Source organism: Sminthopsis crassicaudata, chromosome 2 (genome assembly GCF_048593235.1).
Source record: "Sminthopsis crassicaudata isolate SCR6 chromosome 2, ASM4859323v1, whole genome shotgun sequence".
Classification (NCBI taxonomy): domain Eukaryota; kingdom Metazoa; phylum Chordata; class Mammalia; order Dasyuromorphia; family Dasyuridae; genus Sminthopsis; species Sminthopsis crassicaudata.
The window spans coordinates 474,746,108-474,768,216 of NC_133618.1; the positions used below are offsets into that span (position 1 = coordinate 474,746,108).

At 36.1% G+C, this 22,109-nt stretch overlaps 1 protein-coding gene across 3 annotated transcripts in view; it reads left to right on the top strand.

The window, feature by feature from the left end:
* Window positions 1–21,849, top strand: part of SLC7A9 (solute carrier family 7 member 9) — a 56,766-nt gene extending 34,917 nt beyond the window's left edge. For all 3 annotated transcript variants that reach the window (XM_074293235.1, XM_074293236.1, XM_074293237.1), the window contains 7 exons: window positions 10,592–10,636; window positions 11,793–11,916; window positions 13,311–13,414; window positions 14,308–14,404; window positions 15,052–15,201; window positions 16,439–16,613; window positions 21,413–21,849. In XM_074293235.1, coding sequence (XP_074149336.1) covers window positions 10,592–10,636; window positions 11,793–11,916; window positions 13,311–13,414; window positions 14,308–14,404; window positions 15,052–15,201; window positions 16,439–16,613; window positions 21,413–21,477 — 760 coding nt within the window. In that variant the 3' untranslated portion in view covers window positions 21,478–21,849. The remainder of the gene's footprint in view (window positions 1–10,591; window positions 10,637–11,792; window positions 11,917–13,310; window positions 13,415–14,307; window positions 14,405–15,051; window positions 15,202–16,438; window positions 16,614–21,412) is intronic.
* The last annotated feature ends 260 nt before the right edge of the window (window positions 21,850–22,109 follow it).

The window sequence follows — 22,109 nt, forward strand, 5'->3', positions numbered from 1 at the left end:
CAATTATTATTATATCTTTTCCTGTCTTCTTAGCCAATCTGAGAAGTATGAGGTGATACCTCAGAGTTGTTTTAACTTGCATTTCTCTAATCCATAGAGTGATTTAGAACATTTTCAGAAAAACATTTTGACAAGATAATAGCTATTCCTATTAAAACCACTAAAAATAATAGAGTAAATGGAGCTTTCAGTGATATGTGTATTATCTATCTAAAAGCATTATCTTTAATGTAGACATATTAGAGTTTTTTCAATAAGATTAAGAGTAAAATAATTCATTATGACTATTAATATTTTATGTAGTGCTAGAAATGTGAGCTAAAGCATAAAAACAAGAAAAAGAGAATAACCATGGACAAAGAAGAAACAAAATATCACTTATTGAAGATGATATAAAGATTTACTTAAATAATCCTAGAGTCAACTAAAAACTAATTGAAATAATTAGTAATTTTGACAGAACTGCAGGATATATCTAGCAGAAGGAGAAAGAGAAATTCTATTTAAAATAGACTGAGAAATATAAAATACTTGATAGCCTACATTCCAAGACACACAAGAACTATATATAGGACACAGTTATAAAACACTCTTTGCACAAATAAAGACATTTATTATATTGGCTAAGCCAATATAATAAAAATAACAATACTAATCCTAGTTAATTTATTTGTTCAGTGCCATATTGGTCAAATTATCAAACATAGCTAAATATCTATAGAAAGAGAAAAAACAATAACAAACTTCATTTGAAGGAACAAAGGAAATTCATGGTGGGAAGGAAGTGGGCAGTACAAAAATCTCAAACTGTACTACAAAGCCAATCATCAAAACAATTAGTACTGAGTAAGAAATACCAAGGTTGATTGATGGAACAGATTGGGTACATACTATGTAAAAGTAAACATGCACATAAGTCTAGGTTTAATAAACCCAAAGATCCCAATTATTAAGGCAAATACTCAATTATTTGACAATAATTTATTAGGCACACTAAAAAAGTCTGGTAGAGACTAGTTACAGACCAACATCTCATACTGTATACTGACATAAGCTTTAAATGGTATATGATGTACAAAGAAAGGGTGATGTAATAAACAACTTAAAATAGCATCAAAGAAATTATATGTCAGATCTATAGATAGGGAAAGAGTTCTTGACTAAAAAAGAGATGAGAGGTTAAATGATCATTTTTTGATCACATGAAATTTAAAAAAAGTTTCTACACAAAAAAGGCCAATTCGGCTAAAATGAGAAAAGAATCAAGCAAATAGGACAAAAAAATCTTTATAGCAAATTTCTGTGAGCAAAGTCTTATTTCTTTTTTTTTTCTCAATAGTATTTTATTTTCCCAAATACATGTCAAAATAATTTTCAACATTCATTTTTGTAAGATTTTGTATTCCAAATTTGTTTCCCTCTCTTCCTTATTCTCCCTCTCCCCAAAATAGCAAGCAATCTGATAGAGGTTATATATGCATAATCTTTTAAAATATATTTCTATATTTGCTATGTTGTGAAAGAAAAATCAGAACAAAAGGGGGAAAAACATGAGAAAGAAAAAGCAAACAAACAAAAAAGGTAAAAATAGATGCTTCAATCCTCATTCAGTCTCCATGGTTCTCCCTCTGGATGCAAATGATGTTTTTCATCCCAAATCTATTGAAATTTTCTAACATTATTACCTCATTAGTAAGAAGAGTTAAGTCTATCACAGTTGATCACACAATCTTGCTGTTACTGTGTGCAATATTCTCTTGGTTCTGTTCATTTCACTCAGCATCAGTTCATATAGGTTTTTCCAGGCTTTACTGAAATTATCCTCCTCATCATTTCTTATAGAATAATAATATTCCATTCATTTATCATAACTTAGTCAGCCATTCCCCAATTGAGGGGCATCCAATCAATTTTCAGTTCTTTGTCACTACAGAAAGAACTGCTACAAATATTTTTGCACATGTGTTTCCTGTTAGGATTACTAGGTGAGAACTCAGGTTGTCTGGATAGTGACAAGGTGAGAATTCAGGTTGGACAATTACAAGGTGAGAACTCATGTTGACTTGATAGAAGGAGCAAGCTCATTGGCTGAAGTGGTTCTTCCCAGAAGCCCTTGCATTATCCCATGCCCATTCTCTGGGAGAATAAAAGAGAGGACACCCAGAGATAGAAGAAGACTCTGCATTGCATCAGGCTTGACGGGGCTCTCTGCAGGAAGGGAAGTCACTTCTCTGGACAAGAGTTAACAGCAACTGCCTGGAGACAACGGTTCGTTACAGGAAGAAGAATCTGTCGGAGAGATTTGAGTAAGAAGACACAGCAGATCTCTTCCCAGAGAGTGATCCGGCAGCTTCTAGAGACGACAGCTCGCTACAAGTGGCGCCCAATGTGGGGCAAGGACTTTTGCTTATCCTGACAAGAGGAGCTAGACCAGACCTTTGCAATTTGGCGCCCGAACAGGGACAGACACAGTCCTGATTCCAGTGAAAAAGCTTCCGATCTAGATCTCAGTCTCTCTGACCCAGAACCGTGAGTAACGAGGAAACTTTGTTAAAGATTAAGTGAGCGTGCTAATAGATAAATAAGGAACTTAACTTGTTAAGGGCTAAACCAGGAATCTCTTATAGCTGAAATGGGGCAGATGTTAGCTATATTCAATCCCTGGACCTCAGCCGACTCAACCCCAGCCCCAGAAGCAACCTCAGCTCCATTCAGGAGTGGTACTATAGAGAGTATAATCAAGATAATTGAGGAGCAGAGTTTGCTTGTAACTGGGTACAGATTGCTAAACTCTTGGCTGCATTAAGACGCACATCCCCTTGGTTCTTAGAGGAAGAAAAGATAAATGTAGATAAATGGAAGCTAGTGGGATATGAAATGAAAGAATTTCAAGCAAAAAATGGGCCTCGTTCAATTTCTGCAGAAGTATTTTATATCTACAACATAGTTCAATTAGCCTTAAACTATCAAGCAAGTTGTAGGAGAAGGAAAAGTTCTAAAAATGAACAGAGGAGGAAGTGTGAGGAAAAAAGGAAAGATCAAGATCTTTCCCTAGAGCAAGAGGATTTAAATGAGGAATTATGGTATGATTCTCTTGAAGAAGCTTCAACCCTGCCTAGAGAACAGATTATTGACAGGCCCACATCAACCCCACCTTCAGAGATGGAGGAAGAAAGAGGGGAAGAGGCAGAAACACAAACAGAATTGCCTGTGAAGAAGCCTAAGCCTATGACAAGATTAGAAAAAGCATTGGTTAAAGCTAAGAGAGAAGGACAGGATATAAGTGATTTTATACATGCATATCCTGTGATTGAAGAGATTGACTCTGTAGGTAAAAAAAAGGAGAAGATATGCACCTTTAGATTTGAATAAAATTAAGGATTTGAAAAAAGGTTGTACCCTTTATGGGGCTACATCGGCTTATGTCAAAATGTTACTAGATGGTTTGTCTTATGAAGTCCTAACCCCGAATGATTGGAAATCCATAGCAAGGACATGTCTGGAACCTGGAGAAAATTTATTATGGCTTGCGGAATTTCATGAATTATGTAAAATTCAAGTCAGATGCAATTTGGAAATAGGAGTTAATACACAATTCACTTTTGAGCACTTAGCTGGTGAAGGTCAGTATGGAGAGAATTCGGAACAGATTAATTATACCATGACAATATATGAACAAATTGCTAAGGCTGCAATAAAAGCTTGGGGTGTCCTTCCTGGACAGAAAGATCGTGGAGAGGCTTTCACTAAAATACAGCAAGGTCCCAATGAACCTTTTGCAGATTTTGTGGGACGTTTGCAAACTGCTGTCAAAAGAACTATTGGAGAAAATTCAGCTACAGAAATAATGACCAGACATCTGGCTAAGGAAAATGCCAATGAGATTTGCAAAAGAATTATATGGGGATTAGACAAAGATGCTCCTTTAGAGGAGATCATAAGACGCTGTGCTACAGTGGGAACAAATGCTTTTTATACCTGGACAATGATGAATGTGGAAAGGCAGGGTCCCTCCTGTCAAGGGACTTCTAGAGAAACTCGGCGATGTTTTCAATGTGGAAAAATTGGGCATCTAAGAGCTCAGTGTAGATATGGAGATACAGTGAGAAGACAGGGTGAGAGAAGACCTAAAACTCCATGTCCAAAATGTCACAAGGGCCTCCACTGGGCCTCCGAATGTAGATTGACCCAGGGAAATGACAGGTGGGGCCCAGCTTCAGCCCCCCAAGTGGGGCATGATAGCAGCCGAGGTTACATCCAGAGAATTTTAAGACATGATCAATCAGCCAAAAGGCAATCAGATGGAAGAAAGGGATTGAAATTAGGAAAAATAGAGTTGTGTGCAGTAGAGACTACCGAGATACTCCCTGGAGAAGTGAAATCTGTTCCTGTTGAGCCTATGGATCCTTTGCCTCCAGGCACAGTAGGCTTGACCATTTCACCTTCTGAGAGTGCCTACAAAACAGTTTCCATCCATACACTGATGTGGGAAACTGGAGAATGTGTATCTAATATCCCAGTCACTAACACAGGCAGACAACGTGTGATTTATCAACCAGGAGAAGTAGAGCATCAGGCTTATTGTTACGGACCCCTAATAAGCAACCTAGTGATAGTCGCCTAGATTTTGACTCCAATGAACAAAATCTAGGAATATATTGGACAGCAGCTGTGACAGCTGACCGACCTATGCTTACTATTTATATAAACGGAATACCATTTGAAGGATTGGTAGACACGGGTGCAGATCGTACAGTTATTAGAGGTGCCAATTGGCCCGGTCACTGGCCAAAGATTAAAGCAGACACCTATATGTCTGGGGTGGGAGGATCAATAGCAGCAGAAGTTAGTGCTAGGCCTTTGAGATGGGTATTTGAAGGAGAAACAGGAGCTTTTACTCCTTTTGTTGTTGAAAAAATCCCCATCAATCTGTGGGGAAGAGACATTTTACAGCAGATAGGATTACAAATAAGCACTTCAGCTTTTTAGGCAGGGCTGCTGTTGAAGGCCTACCTGCACTTTCACCAGTTCCTATTCAGTGGAAGACTGATTCACCAGTGTGGGTAGAACAGTAGCCCTTAAGAAGTGATAAAATTCAGGCCTTATTAGACATAGTGCAAGAACAACTTGACCAAGGACACTTGCGGCCTTCTCTAAGTCCTTGGAATTCCCCAGTATTTGTGGTGAAAAAGAAATCTGGAAAATGGAGGATGATAACTGATCTAAGAAGAGTAAATGAACAGATGGAAACTATGGGAACTCTTCAGCCTGGACTTCCATCTCCTACTCAGTTGCCAAGAGAATGGCCTCTATGGGTTATAGACATTAAGGATTGTTTCTATTCTATTCCTCTAGATAAGGAGGATTGAAAAGATTTGCTTTTTCAGTGCCTAGTGTTAATTTGGCCGAGCCTTATAAAAGATACGAATGGACAGTTTTGCCACAGGGAATGAAAAACAGCCCTACTATGTGCCAAATGTATGTTGCAGCTGCTCTTGCTCCAGTAAGAAAAGCCTTTCCAAAAGTAATATTGTTACATTATATGGATGATATTTTGGGATGTGCACCTGAGGAACAAATGTTAGAAGCATGTCTACAAAAGACCATGGAAACATTAAAGTACTACAAACTGCATATAGCTACAGAAAAAATTCAAAGACATGCTCCTTTTCAATATTTAGGATATGAAGTATATCCTAAGACACTCACAGTACAAAAGCTTTCTTTAAGAACAGAGAAGTTGAACACCTTAAATGACTTTCAAAAATTAATAGGAGATATCCAATGGATGCGTCCAGTGTTAGGCTTAACTACCAATCAACTACAACCTCTATATGACATTTTAAGGGGAGACAGTGCTTTAAATTCACCACGCCAGCTTACAAAAGAAGCACAAAAGGCTTTGAGAGAAGTTGAACTGGCTTTATCCAATGTGGTTGAAAGAGTCACTCAAGAACCCTTGGAAATATCAGTTTTTGCTACAGAAGAGGCACCCACAGCAGTCCTTCATCAAGGAGACAGAGTGATTGAGTGGGTGAACCTCCCAGCACAACCAGAACAAAGCCTTACACCTTACCCAGTGCTTGTGGCTAGGATTTTATTAAAAGCTATTAAGAGAGTAACACAATTATCTGGAATAAGTCCTGAAAAAATATACACATTCTATACTAACACACAAATTAATGTATGCTGTGAGACCATCCCAGAATGGCAAATTTTATTGGCCACCGCTCCAAATTTTGCACATGGATCTCCATTAAAGATTACCCGGTTACTACATAATTGGCGATGGATTTTTGAAGAAAAGGTTTCTAAGGTTCCTCTTAAAGGACCAACAATCTTTACAGATGCCTCCAAAGAAAATATTTGTGCCATATACTCTCATGATTTAACCATAAAGAGAGTAATCAGGACTCCTTTTCAATCCACTCAACAGAATGAATTATTTGCTATCATGCTAGTTCTTACTTATTACCCAGGAGACGTAAATATAATTACTGATTCAGCCTATTCAGTAGATGTAGTACAAAGAATTGCCACAGCCCAAATAAAATTTGCAGCCTCCAATATTTATCAGCTCTTTAAGGAACTTCAAGAGCAAGTGAGAAAACATCCAGGCAAGATTTATATCTTGCATGTCCACTCACATAGTGGACTTCCAGGTCCCATTTTTGATGGAAATTCAAAGGCAGATAGCCTTCTAACCATGTTAGCCAGTAGTCCTTTATTTCAGGAAGCACAAGAATCTCATTCTAAATATCATCAGGCTGCTCGAGCTTTACGTTTACAATTTGGAATCACAAGAGAGGAAGCTAGGAGCATAGTAAAAAGCTGTACAGCTTGTCTTCCTTTCCACGCTCCTACACTCCCTCCAGGGAAGAATCCTCGTGGTTTGAGACCCAATGAAATCTGGCAAATGGATGTGACCCATTATAAATCTTTTGGTCGTCTATCTTTTATTCATGTCATGGTAGACACCTTTTCAGGATTCACATTTGCAATGCCAGCAGCAAAAGAGACAGCCCGAGTGGTCACTGAATTCCTTATACAAGCTTTTGCAATTATGGGTGTGCCACAAGCAATAAAAACAGACAATGGACCTGCATATACGTCCAAACATTTTACACACTTTTGTGCACAGTATAAGATTTTACATACCACGGGCATACCCTTTAATCCTCAAGGGCAGGCAATAGTAGAGAGAAGAAACAGAGATATTAAGACACTCCTCCAAAAACAAAAGAAAGGGGGAGCCACAGGTAGCCCTAGGGAACTTCTAAATTTAGTTCTCTATACCATTAATTTTCTAATTTTTGACAAAGATGCACTGGCTCCAGCAGACAGGTTTTATAACCCACCAGAAGGGCAGTGTCCAGTGCGAGCATCTCCACTGTCCTTAGATAATCGCCAGGTGATGTGGAGAGATCCAGAAAGTGGTGAATGGAAGGGACCAGATAGGTTAACTGCCTGGGGGAGAGGGTTTGCTTGTATTTCTTCAGCAGGAGAAGGAATCAGATGGGTGCCAACGAGTCGTATTCGCCTTGTCCATCAGAGAGAGACAGAAAAAGAGAAAGACCTCAAAATAAAGGAGAAGATCTAAGAAACATCTGACACTGAAAGAGCATGGATGATAAGGAGACTGTTAAAGAACTTTAAAACCAGCAGGAATCATTGGACTTCCTCACACAAGATGAGACTAATGGACAATGGACTTATGGACATTTATAAATTTTCAATTTATGATTATTTGATTATGTTATTTGTCATATACTTCTAGCATGTATTATGTTACTATGTTACTATGTGCTTATGTAATTTATGTAATTATGTGTAATACTTCCCATATTGATGGATTTATGTTTCAAGATCATGACTGTCCTATGTTATAAATCAAAAGAAAGGGGGAGATGTTAGGATTACTAGGTGAGAACTCAGGTTGTCTGGATAGTGACAAGGTGAGAATTCAGGTTGGACAATTACAAGGTGAGAACTCATGTTGACTTGATAGAAGGAGCAAGCTCATTGGCTGAAGTGGTTCTTCCCAGAAGCCCTTGCATTATCCCACGCCCATTCTCTGGGAGAATAAAAGAGAGGTCACCCAGAGATAGAAGAAGACTCTGCATTGCATCAGGCTTGACGGGGCTCTCTGCAGGAAGGGAAGTCACTTCTCTGGACAAGAGTTAACAGCAACTGCCTGGAGACAACGGTTCGTTACAGGAAGAAGAATCTGAAGGAGAGATTTGAGTAAGAAGACACAGCAGATCTCTTCCCAGAGAGTGATCCGGCAGCTTCTAGAGACGACAGCTCGCTACAGTTTCCCTCCTTTAAGATCTCTGGGATATAATCCCAGTAGAGTCACAGCTGGATCAAAGGGTATACACAGTTTGATAGCTCTTTGGACATAATTCCAAATTGCTCTCCAGAGTGATTGGATCAGTTCACAACTCCACCAACAATATATTAGTGTCTCAGTTTTCCCACATTCCCTCCAACATTCACCATTAGCTTTTCCTGTCATCTTAGCCAATTTGATAAATGTGAAGTGGTACCTTACTTTGCATTTCTCTAATCAGTAGTGATTAGAGCATTTTTTTATATGACTAGAAATGGCTTTAATTTCTTTATCTGAAAATTGTCTATTCATATCCTTTGATCATTTATCAATTGAAAAATGACTTGTATTCTTATCAAGTGGACTCAGTTCTCTAAATTATTTCCCAGCTTTCTGCTTTCCTTCTAATATTGGCTTCATTGGTTTTGTTTGTGCAAAACCATTTTAATTCAATGTAATTAAAATTATCCATTTTGTATCTCATTATATTCTCTAGTTCTTTGGTCATAAATTCCTTCCTTCTCCAAAGATCGGACAGATACACTATCCCTTCCTCTCCTAACTTGCTATAATCATCCTTTATTTCTAAATCATGAATCTATTTTGACCCTGGAATAGATTGTGAGATGTTGGTTTATACCTAGTTTCTGCCATTCAAATTCTAATTTTTAAGAGACATATAAGGACCTGAATCAAATTTATAGGAATAAGAGGAATTGATAAGTAATCCAAAAATATAAATAGGCAATTTTCAGAAGATCAAATTCAAAGTATCAAAAAATGTGGAAAAAAATATTCTAAATCACTGATAAGAAGAGAAATGCAAATTAAAACAATGCTAAGGTACCACCTCATACTCACCAGGGGGACTAAATTAACTATGGGAAATGACAAATATTAAAAGGGCTGTGTGAAAACTCGTACAATAATACACAGTTAGTGAAATTATGAACTTGTCCAGCCATTCTGTAAAGCCCAAAAAGCTATTGAACTGTGAATGCTTTTTGGTCCATAGTACTACTACCAGGTCTATACTACAAGGAAGTTTAAAAAAAAAAAAAAAAAAAGAGGAAAATGACCCATATTCCAACTCTTTTGTGGTAGCAAAGAATTGGAAACAAACATTTGTTGAACAAACTATGGTGTTTGAACATAATGGAATACTCTTGTCCTATAGGAAATGAGGAATGGGGTCATTTCAGAGAAACCTGGTAAGACTTGTTAGAACTAATGCAAAGCGAAAGTGAACCGAACAATGAGAGCAATTTGCATAATGACAATAATATTAAAATAATTTTGAAAGACTTGGGCATTCTAATTAAGACAATCCACAATTCCAGTGTATTCCATAAGAGTAGACTGAGACATACAAAAATTTCTTTTTAGGGACAATTGGAATGTCACTTAGGGCCCTATGCTATCTTTGGAAATGCATTTAGGCTCCAGTAAATTCTCATGCAAACTTTATTATTATAGAAACTTGTTTTCTTTCAGAACTTCTCCATGGTTACATCCTTACTTCTCCCATCTGTTCCCCAAAACTACATAATGGAAATTCAAATACCTGTGTTAGGGGCAATTAGGAGTGGGAAAACGCCAGAACTGGAATCAAGAAAACCTGAGTTCAAATTTGGCTTTAGATCCTTGGGCAAGTTTTATACCCTCTGTTTGACTCAGTTTCCTCATCTGTTAATTGGGATAATAATAGCATCTACCTATAGGTAAGTGTTATAAGGATCAGATGAGATAATTGTAAATCATGTAGCCCAGTGCCTGGCACCTAGTGAATTCTATATAAATATTAGCTGTTATTATTGTTGTTATGTTATTATAAAGATAATGGTAGAGTATTAACAGAAAGTTCTTGATGTCTGTCATTGATTTCACAGGGCTTGGCAGTCCACTTTTACATGAGAAGAAAAATAGGAATAGGGAAGACCTTTCTTGTCAATTAGGCAGACAATATATTTTAAGCTCTTGTTGAGTACCAGGCCCTGTGCTAAGCATGGGGGTTCAAAGGAAGGCAAGAACACAATCCCTGACCTTAAAAAGATCACATGCAAGATTGGAAGGCAACATGCAAAAGTTGTACATGTAAGACAGCCCCGTTATAGGTAAAAAGATCATCTCAAAGAAAAGTCACTTTTAAAGTGTGTAACAAAAAGGGAGAGTTGTGGGAGGAGGAGGACTAGCACTTTGGCAAGCCTCCCTACTCAAAGCAGAGAAATATTGATAGACATAATATTCTTCTTTTTCCAGGAATCAACTCAATTATATAACAGAAGAACTTAAAAACCCCTACAGGTAAGTGTCTCTGGTTCCAGCTAGAGACAGGTAAGTGTCTCTGGGCCCAAACAAAAGGCAAGATGATGAGGCAGGAGTCCCACAGATAATTAAGACTTCTCCTTTCTGGCCCCTCCAGTGTCCTTTGTACCTCTTCGAAGGTAAATTGAATGCTAGATGGAGATCTTGGATTTGGGAGCTTTTGGTGGGTTTCAGGGAGAAGGCAGTCCATGGGACAATAGGTCTAGGCTGCGGCTTTGTCAGCAAAACAAGTAACATTTTTTATAACATTCTATATCGTTGATCTGTCTTAGCAAAACTTTTCATCTTCCATTTGGACCAATGGATAGGAAAGCTTAGATGTCCAATGGCTAAAGCTCTGGACTTGGAGTCAGAAACATTTGAGTTGAAATCTGGACTTGGAGTCAGAAACATTTGAGTTGAAATCTGACCTCAGATGTTTAGCTGGACACTAGGAAAGTCACTTTGATTCTATGTGCCTCGGTTTCCTCAACTGTAAAATGGGGCTACTGATAGCACTTACCTCCCACAGTGGTTGTGAAGATAAAATGAGATAATAGTTATAAAGCACTATTTAAATGCTAGCTATTATTATATAAATGCTAGTATACCACTACCCCTTTCATGGAAATGCATGCTCAGTGGACCTCTCCCTGTCTTGACAAATTCTGGAGCAGTCTTTTGTTAAAGAACGTATCATTGATTTGACAAAGAAACTGACACAATGCAGGCCACAATGTCCAACTGCTTCAATGAACAAATGTTCCTGAGTCTCTGAATCCCAGGTTCTTAGTAGGTTATTTAACATTTTATACATACACACACACACACACACAAAGAAAGGGTTACAAATTAAGATTGTTTTTCCCATATGCTTTTGAAGTTGTGTGAACTGTCTTTTTTAACTAAAGTAGGAGAATCTGCTTAAAAAACTGATTTTTTTCAGTTACTTTTGGTAATGTTAGTTATAATATTACTTATAATATTATATAATATATATTACAATAATATATTATTAATATTACTCAAAAGTTTGAGTTTTGTGTAATGATTTTTGTCCATTAACCAAGTAATATTAAGGAAGATTTATGTCACATATTTTGAGAAATCCCAGCAATTTAAAATGATACTATGTTCTTATGTTTTTGCAAACTAGAAATTTGCCCCTGTCTATAATTATTGGCATCCCCCTGGTAACAGTGTGTTATGTTCTGATGAATGTTTCATACTTCACTGTAATGACTTCTACAGAGCTCTTACAGTCCCAAGCTGTGGCTGTGGTAAGTCATCCAGAATTTTTGCAAGATATTATTTTATTTATTATCAGTATTATTAATGGTATTATTATTAGTGATTACAGGCACAGAGGTCACTCTGAATTCTTGAATGCTACACTATTTATAATATATATAAAATATATAATAGTATTATAATAATAGTCATAATATTATCTTATTATCAGTATTATTAATGGTATCAGTGATTAGAGACGCAAAAGTTGCTCTGAGTTCTTGAATGCTATACTAATTATATATATCATATTATCTTATTTATTATCAGAATTATTAATGGTGTCATTATTAGTGATTAGGGGCACAGAAGTCACCCTGAGTTTTTAAATATTACACTATCATCTAATTATATATATATATATACATATATATATACATATGTATAATTATTTACCTTCTGCTTCCATAACCTCTGATATCTCTGATATCTGAATCTGTGATCCCCTGATTAGAAATATATGCCTCCCTTGAAAATGAGACAATGAGAAAATGAAAATGCTCTGAAGACTGGCATAGTAGGAAAACAAATTATTTTGAATCATTAAAGATGCTTAGGTACTTCTTCATAGGAGATGGAGGCATTAAAGATCATTTCCTCTTCAAGAAGTTCAACAGTCATTTCTTACAACCTTCCACCCTGCCTCCTTTCACCCTAATGTCCCTACTGCAGAGCCACTATAGAATCAAAATATCAGAAGCAAGCATCGTATCCATCCAGTGATTGTGGCTTAGCATGGGGGAGGAAGCCTAAATCAGTGTTATTAAATTCAAAAAGAACATCTATATCTAAGGGTCCCTCAAGATCACATATTGACTTAGAAAACTATTCACATTATGCTTTATTTTTAATTATTTTGTTAAATATTTCCCAATTTTACATTTTACTAATCTGGTTATGGACATAAAATTATGGGCCCCATGTGTCTTGTATTTAACATCTCTGGTTTAAATTATCAGGCAGAACAAGAGTTCTTAAACTGAGGTCCATTTATTTGTTTCTGTTACATATTTTTATAACGATGTTTCAATATTGATTCCTTTGTAATCCTATGTATTTTAATTTGTATATCTAAAAGCATTATTCAGAGAAGGGATTCAGTCTTCACCAGACCAGTGAAGGGTCCATGACACAAAAAAACTCCTGAATTAGAAGGAAAAGGGATTTTTGTCCATTAAAGACAAATCAGTGTTTCATGAAACATAAGGAAAACACTTAAGCCTGTAAGAAACTTGTAGCATGCATTAGGCACAAAGGGCAGCAAATACAGAATTGGATTTAATTGCAAACCACCAAGATCTGAAATGAATCAATCAAACCAAATTTGTTTCCATGTCCAAAGAACCTTTAACTTTCTCTGGAGCAACTTCTTTTCTTCTCCTAGACTTTTGGTGACCGGGTTCTCTATCCAGCCTCCTGGATAGTTCCACTCTTTGTGGCATTTTCAACAATTGGAGCTGCTAATGGCACCTGTTTCACTGCTGGAAGGTAAAGTTTTGAGACTTATATTAAATTATGTTAAGTTACAATTACCTCTGTGACTAAATGTGCCCTAGGGGAAAATCCAAGTCATTTCTACAGATATTTATTAAGCATCTACTCTATTCAAGGCACCATGAAATGCTTAGAACTTGATCACTGAAATCACCAGATGACTTGCCCAGGTAGAAAGTGCTCAGTGTCTGAGGCAGGATTTGAACCCAAGTTCTCCTGCCTCCAGGGCCAGTGCTCTCTCCATGACCCCTTTAGCTGCCCCAAGACTTCTGCCTGGAAGAGACAGGCTGACAACTCTGCTTCACCCAAATACATCACAGCATGGCCAGAACTGCACACTGGGGAGCTCACTCTGCTGGTCAAGAGGAGATGGCAAAGGCAGGGAGAGCGTGTGGGGCACGGACACAAGTCTGATTTCACTTTTCATATGTAGAGGGCCACGAGATGATCAGGAGAAAATGGTCTTAGTAACTTTTCACTTCAAAGAATTTCTACCTAAGAGCTTGATATAAAATAGAAAACTAGCCCCAGGATTATCTACAAACTTGTATTTCAATGCTTGAGTAATCTGCTCATGTTGATAGTTTTTTGTTGTTGTTGCTGTTGTTGTTTTTGGGTTTTTTTGGAAAAGAATAATTATTTTCTTCTCACATTTTCTTCCAAGGGCCATGGTGCACTAATATTATGTTTACAAAGCATAAAGTTCATTTTTCAAAAATTTACCGCCCCAGGTTGAAGTTAAAATCTAAATTCAGCAGTGTAGTTGAAAGAAATATTCTGTTTCATTAATGAAACTACATTACACATGAACAAATTCAGTGAATGTTTCTCTGAGGACCAATGCAGCTCACTCTTGAGCATCCCAATTTATATTTTCATTTTGTCAGATTGGTTTATGTAGCAGGACGGGAAGGTCACATGTTAAAGATGCTTTCTTACATCAGTGTTAAGCGCCTAACTCCAGCCCCTGCCATCATCTTTTATGTAAGTACAAATTCTCCAAGGTAAGCCTTTCAGATACAAAAATGTCTGTTGTTTATCACAATAGTTTTCAAATAAATGGCATTCTTTCTTTTATTCCTACGAGAGGTTGTTTGTGTATATTGAAAATGTTCAATGGTTTGCCAAGTTTCTTGTGCCTTATTGAATATCCCAGGCATAGTTTGTCAGCTTCTGCTTAAGCCATCCAAAGTGTGTCTATCCAAGTTTCCTGACTCCATGCTATAGATAATTAATTTTTTTTCAATTCTAGGTCATAAATTATAGATTCTAGATAAGCAAGAAAATAGAAGAAAGGAATGGGATCTCAACCGAATGTTGTTAACACGATTAAAGCCCTCTCTTCCCTAAGGGGAACTAAAAGTAATAGTTGGTAGGCCTATTCAGGATTTTTTTTTTTCTATCACAGAAACACCAAATTCTTATAAATATGTCAGATCATTTTCATTGAGCTTAAAGCCAGTAATGGATGTTTATGTCTGCCTTTGCCCCTTGCAAGGGATAAGGTGTCCCCTCTCTCATGACCACATCTTCAAATCTATGTCATTGTAAGAGGAACTATTTCTTCAGGACGCAGCAAGGACAATGTTTGTGTTCTAATAACCTCAAAATTCATTCTTTTCATTATTTAGGGCATCATTACTATCCTGTACATCATACCTGGAGATATAAATACATTAATTAACTACTTCAGTTTTGCTTCCTGGTTCTTTTATGGTCTAACGATATTAGGATTGATTGTGATGAGGTTTACAAAGAAAGATTATAAAAGACCTATCAAGGTAGGTACTGTTTAAAAAGAAAAAGCTTTCCCCTTTAAGATTTAGCTTTCCTTTCTTTCCTGATTACTTTATTCTTTTTGTATTTATTTTACATTTATTTACAGGAGAGTGTAGAATATTAGATCCTTGAAGGCAAGCTCTGTTTTTGTTCTTTGTTCTTTCCTGATTACTTTATTCTTTTTGTATTTATTTTACATTTATTTACAGGAGAGTGTAGAATATTAGATCCTTGAAGGCAAGCTCTGTTTTTGTTCTTTTGTTCTATTATCAAGGTTGAAATGCGCATGGAATATATTTCCAGTTTATGCAGCATATGAATTGTTAGCAATCTTTGGTGGGCATCCTACTAGGGCATCACAGTTTAGTGGCATATAAATGATTGCCACCCAAAGATCTGAAGAAAATTTAATAATATATCCCTATCCCCGTAAAGTATCTACTGCTCTCTTATTAAGTGGCAGTAACCCCCTTCCCGTTAAAACTATTAACAAATCTTAGCTCCTTGTTCAGCATGTGAAACAAAGCAGCAATGATATAGTATGAACAACACTGGAATTGAGTGTTAGGAAGCCTACTTTTAAATCTCATTTTCTAGGTGTTTGAATAGGAGCAAATTTCAACCTCTCAGAACCTATTTCCTCCTTAATAAAATGGGGATATTATATATACTAATTGCCTGACAAAGTTATTGTTCTAAAGGTGCTATGGAATTTGGAATTATTTTTGAAAGACTTAATGACTCTGATCAATGCCATAACCAACCATGATTCCAGATGATAATTATGAAGCATGTACCCATCTCCTGACAGAGAAGTGATGGACTCATGGTAAAGACTGAGGTTTATAGTTTTTGGACATGTTCAATGTGTAGATTTATTTTGATTAGTAGTTGTTTGAAGAGTTTTGTTCTTTTTTTTCCTCCAATGGTGGACAGGGATGTGGGAGGGATAAAAATTCATTTTGTTAACTAGAAAAATTTAATTAAAAAAAATAACAAAAGACAGACTTATCAAAAGCTGCTAAGAAAAGATTCAGTGTTTTGTTTTTCAGTCACTATGTCAGCCTGCAGCAAAATCTAAATCATCAATAATCCAACTGGGTCAGAATAGTTTAAGCATTTGACACAAATTGCATGTGCAGCTCTACAAATTTATACTTCTGTAATCTATTTATTTGGTAAGGCATAATTTGAATACAAATGAACACCATAATCAACATTTTTTCCTTTGTTTTACAGGTGCCTATTTTTATTCCCATCTTGGTGACTTTAATTTCAATATACCTTGTATTGGCACCAATTATCAGTAAACCAGAGTTGCCATATCTATACTGTGTATTATTTATACTCAGTGGACTTCTGTTTTATTTACTTTTTGTTCACAACAAGTTCAGCTGGGTACAGAAGATTTCAAGTAAGTATAAACAAAACACATTTGCAAATATTCTGCAAATACAGTTATCCACAATTCGTTGTATAAACTACTTGTCTAATAAACAACTGTTTATCGAAACTGGTAGATAAAAAGGATTAACACTATTATTAAATAAAAGTCCTACCTCACATCAAAAGAAATTCTCCATCTATCACTGAATTGCTATCTCTAGCAGTCAATCAGCAAATACATATTAAGCATCTGCTAAGTGGCAGACTGTTAAGTATTAGTAGTCACTTAATTTCCAGATATCTAAGAGTCATACAGAGAATGTAATAGATATCCCATCATTTAATATTTTAAAAAAGCACAAACTACATCAAACATCTAATGGCATTTAGAAATTCATTAACTCAATTTGTCCTTGATCTCCCAATCATGGCTAGGAGAAGTAGGTTAATACACTAAGTCCTAACAGGGTTATTAATGAAATTTAAAAAGATGTGTAATTAATGTTATCTTCCAAGGTCTGGTTATGTTGGACAAGTAGCTGTTGTAAATTTAAGGTGTAAAGCCAGGTCTGGAGATAATGAGAAAGGCTTAGCCAGGTAACAAAAGTTACTGTTTAGGTGAAGCAGATTAGAACAAAATTCATCATATTTCTTAAGAGCTTATGGAGACTACCAGTATAAAAATAGTACTCTGAGCAAAATATGCAAATCAGTTTTATAACAAATATTTCCTTTTTGAAAAAAAAATTCTAACCCATTATAGCATGAGCACACTAAACGAGGCTTTGATTTAACTTTTTCATATATAATTTTCTGTGTAGAATTTTGGTGCATAAAATAAAGCATCATGCATTCAATATTCCAGTGAGCCTACTTAGATTAACTTAAAACTAAGTTGCAAAAATCACAAAAAATAAAATGAGAGGTCTTTGCAAAGAAATCACAGCCAAATTCAATTTACAAAATTTAATTTAAAAATATTTTGAATACATGAGATATAAACTATGCAGCAAGAAATGCTAATTTTGTTGTCATTGAAGTAAACATAGGATTAATCTCTGCCCTTAATGTCTAAAAATATCTATACTGATATATTTTATATATTTATTCAAAGAGTTAAATGTTACTTCTACAGAACTATCTAACTTTTCTTCTAAAAAAGGTTTTATTGATGGTTTGAGTCAATACATTATGGTCATTTTTGGAAAGGCATTCCTCCTTTCAAGCAAAAATACCTGATACAATCCACCAAATCTGATTGCAAATTACATTCTTTCCAAGATTTGCATCATTTACTGGACCATAGACATAAAAGAAACACCTGGAAGACCTCCAAAACAGATACCTTCTGGTAATGGCCATGAGCCTTCGGAATCCTATCAGGAGCATAGAGACCAAGCAAGAACAAAAGACCAATAAGGAGGCAAGGTCTATTTACCTCCTCTCTGAATAAAGACTGGAGATGCAGAAGGAAAACATTTATAGGGGAGAGCTCCTTTTGTCCGGTGAAATGCCCAAGATTATTCTTCTTTGTTTTAAGGAGGGTTCCCCAAGACCATCTCTGATCTCTCAGTTAGTTGGCTTCCTTTTAATGCCCTTCTCATTTACCCTGTTGTACTGTGAATATTGTACTTTTGTTTCTTCTAATTTCACTCTACATTTGTTCTTGTTGTTTCAGCTGGGCCAACTTTGATTCCATCTGGGGTTTTCTTAGCAAAGACAAAAATGGTTTGCCATTTCTCTGTCCAGTTCATTTTACAGATGAGGAAACTGAGGCAAACTGAGTTCAATGACTTGCCCAGAGTCACACAGCTAGGAAGAGGCCAGATTTGAATTCAGGAAGAGGAGCCCTCCAGATTCCTGGTCTCTATCCACTCTTTCCATTATAATAAGCATTGCTTATGCACTTTTTAATTTGCATTTCTTTGCATTAATTTCCAACCACATAATAATATTGTGTTTTAATATTAAATTTAATATTAATATTAATGTTTAATATTAATGCTTCAATAGCACAGATCTTTCAGGCACTCTTTGATTGATGGGCACCCATTGTTTCCAGTTCTTTTGGCCATAAAGTGTATTTCTATGAATATTTTAGCATATTTTTAGAATATTTTATTTGGGGCACATTGAGGGGCTATGCTGGAAATCAGGAAGACTTTAGTTTAAATCCTGCCTCTGACCCTTGCTGGGGGTCTGGCCTAGACAAGGCACTGCTTCTCACTCTTGGTTCCTTAATCTGCAAATAACAGTAAGAATGGCTCCCCTCTTAACAGAACAGTGAGCATGAACTGAAGTTTCATTGGTAAATCACAGCAAAGGAATACAGAAATGCCTAGGCATCCAGCTGGTTCTAGCTGTGCCCCTTGGGTTAGCCTGGAGTCAGGTAGTTGCTAGCTGTGATCCTGGCTAAGTGACAAACTCTGCCCCCATTTCCTCAACCATAACAGTGACATAGTAACAGAATCTACCTTTCAGGGTGACTGTAATTTCAGAAAATTATTGAGATTGGTGGCTCAGTGTTTCTGCATCCTGGGGCCATCGATGCAGCCAGGTCCCAAGGGTCCCAGCCCCTTTGTCCTCGGCAGGACAAGAGTGGGGAGGAAACTCCTCAGGGCATTTCCTGCAGCTCCTCTTGGCCCATAGGCCCCCTTGCAAGGACCACCTTGGGCATTTCACTGGACAAAAGGAGCTCTGCCCTGTAAATGTTTTCCTTCTGCATCCTCAGTCTTTATTCAGAGAGGAGGTAAATAGACCTTGTCTCCTTATTGGTCTTTTCCTTCTTGCTTAATCTCTATGCTCCTGATAGGATAGCGAAAGCCCATGGCCATTACCAGAAGGTATCTGTTTTTGGAGGTCTTCGAGGTCTTTCTTTTATGTCTGTGGTCTAGTAAATGATGCAAACCTTGGAAATAAGTTACCACTTAAGAATTCATGACAGAATTGAGAGAAAACTGGACAAAATTACATCCCTTAAGATTTTGTAAAGCATATCTTAAAGGGATCAGAAAAATAGGTAGAATCCTAGGGAGTAAATTATGTAGGATGTCAGCTCAAAACAATGAGAAACTACCAAGAATGAGATTATGAAGGCTCAAGCAGAAAACTGTTGATAAAGGGAAAAAAAGGAAATTCTGCTCATGTTAAAAAAAAAAAAAATCTGAATAGTCAGTGACTCAGTGACTCCCATGTGTAAGACCAAACCAATTTAACCTTTCTTTTTTTCCCTGATCTAAAGAATAATTTCTGGATTCAGAAAGACATACACAAACTGTCTTAAAAGGTAGCTGAAATCTAAGATCATGGGTAGATGGTGCCCAGATGATTCTGATGAATTCAAGGCACCAGGCCACTGCAGCCATCTCCTAGGATAGTAGGATATTAAAATCAGTTGAAGCAGAAGGCACAGAGCATAGGAGAAAGGCAAAGTGTGTAGTGGAATTCTCTGAAGGACAATTGCTTGGCCCTCACTATTTTGTCTGATGTTTTTGTCAGTGACTTGAATAAATGAATATACAGTACAATAATCAAATTTGCAGATGGTACAAAACTAAGTTAAGTAAAAATCCATAACATTCTCAATAGTTTAGAATATCAGAATCATTATAATGTATCAATGAGATGAAATTTAAAAGGGATAGTCCTATACTTGGGTTAAAAAAATCAATTTCATAAGTGAGATGGAATAGCTCTGGATATAGAAAGAAATTTATTTGAAAACAATCGAGGTTTTTAGTGCTCCTCAAGCTCAGAATGAGTCAGCAATGTGATATGGAAGTGAAAAACACCTTATTTGAAATCAGATTGTATTGATAAGTACATTCTGCCCTGATTAGAACTCATCTGGAATATTTTAAGACAGACCAAACTAGAAAACGTAAGGACAGCAAAGACACTGAGAAGGATGAGAAGGAAAAGAGCATGTTGAATTTGGAGACATAGGGAAGGCAGAATAGCTGTCATCAAGTGTCTGAAGGTCTGAACCATGGAAGAGTGATCGAAGAAATCCTGCTTGACCCCACAGAGCACAGCGACAGATTTAAGACTGACAAAAGAAAAACTTCCTGACAATTAGAAGTATCCAAACACAGAACAGGCTGTATAGAAATATGTCTTAATTCCAAGGCTCATGATGGAAAGTACTATTCATATCCAGAGAAAGATGGACTCTGATTGCATATCAAAGCATACTTCTTTTTTTGCTTTTTTTTCTTTTTCTTTTGTTCTGATTCTTTCATAACATGACTAATGTGGTAATGTTTAATATGACTGTACATGTATGTCAAATTGAATGCCGTCTTGGGGAGGGGGAGAAAAGGAGGGAAAAATGAAAATAAAAATCTTTATAAAGGTAAATTATGAAAATGTCTATTTTTTAAACGTCCAAAGACAAAAGGACTTTTGAGCAGCTTATGAAGGGAATTTAGGTATATATAGTTTGGATCAGATAAAACTCAAAAGCCATTCTAATAAACAGCCTAACTCAAGGAAATATTATCCTCCAAGGAGTTCTGTACACAGTTCTCATTTGTGAAAATGTATATGAAGAAGATGGAAAGTCAAAGGGTTATAAACTATAGTGTGTCCAAAAATTGTTAAGTACTAAGTTTTATACTATCAAAGCTCAAAGCTTTGCAGTATTAAGCTATAAAGATTGCACACTTTGCTATTTTTCAGCTATGAAAGCTTAAAATCTTTAAAGCTATTAAAGCTTTTGGGTTACACTGTATTATAGGAAATAAAGAGTAAAAATCTCTAATCAAAATGTCTGTAAATGCCATCTATAATACATTATTTCTAATCATATCAACTTTGATATTTCAGAACCCATCACCATGCACTTACAGATGCTCATGGAAGTTGTCCCACCAGAAGAAGATCTCGAATAATATTCGATTTCTAGTACATCAAGCCATGTAATAGATGTATTTTTGTATGGAATATTTGTGATTATGTCTTCCTGATGTACACGTGGTTTTGTTTTTGTTTTTCAAAAGAATTTTTACAACTATTTGTAATATCTTTTTTTTTTTTTTTTTTTTTTTTTTTTTTAAAGACCCACAATTCTCTCTTGGCCTGGAGTTTGTAGCTAGGAGAAACAATTGGGGGTTACTAAAATTAGCAAGCTAAGAAAACCTACTCTACCTTATTGAAACTTAAGAGAGTGGCAAATAAAATACCACAGTTGTAGTGGTAACTTATTTAACAAAGAAAACTCAACATTTATTTAACTGTTAATAAAGTAAGTTCCTTAAACTCAATGGTCAAATGCTTTTTGTATCTTAACTAAATTTTATTTTCTTTAGTACCTAACATATTTCTCTGCAAAGACACTTGTTTGTTCAATTGCCTTAATTCAATTATCTTTGAAACATTTTTTCCCAGAGAGTTGTATTTGTAAAAATCAACAATTATTTCAGAAATTTTAATTCCAAAATAGTTCACCTCAGATGATATGTCAAGTCCAAACCCATCATTTTTACAAATGAAGGCACTAAGGCCTAGAAAAAGTTTAATTTGG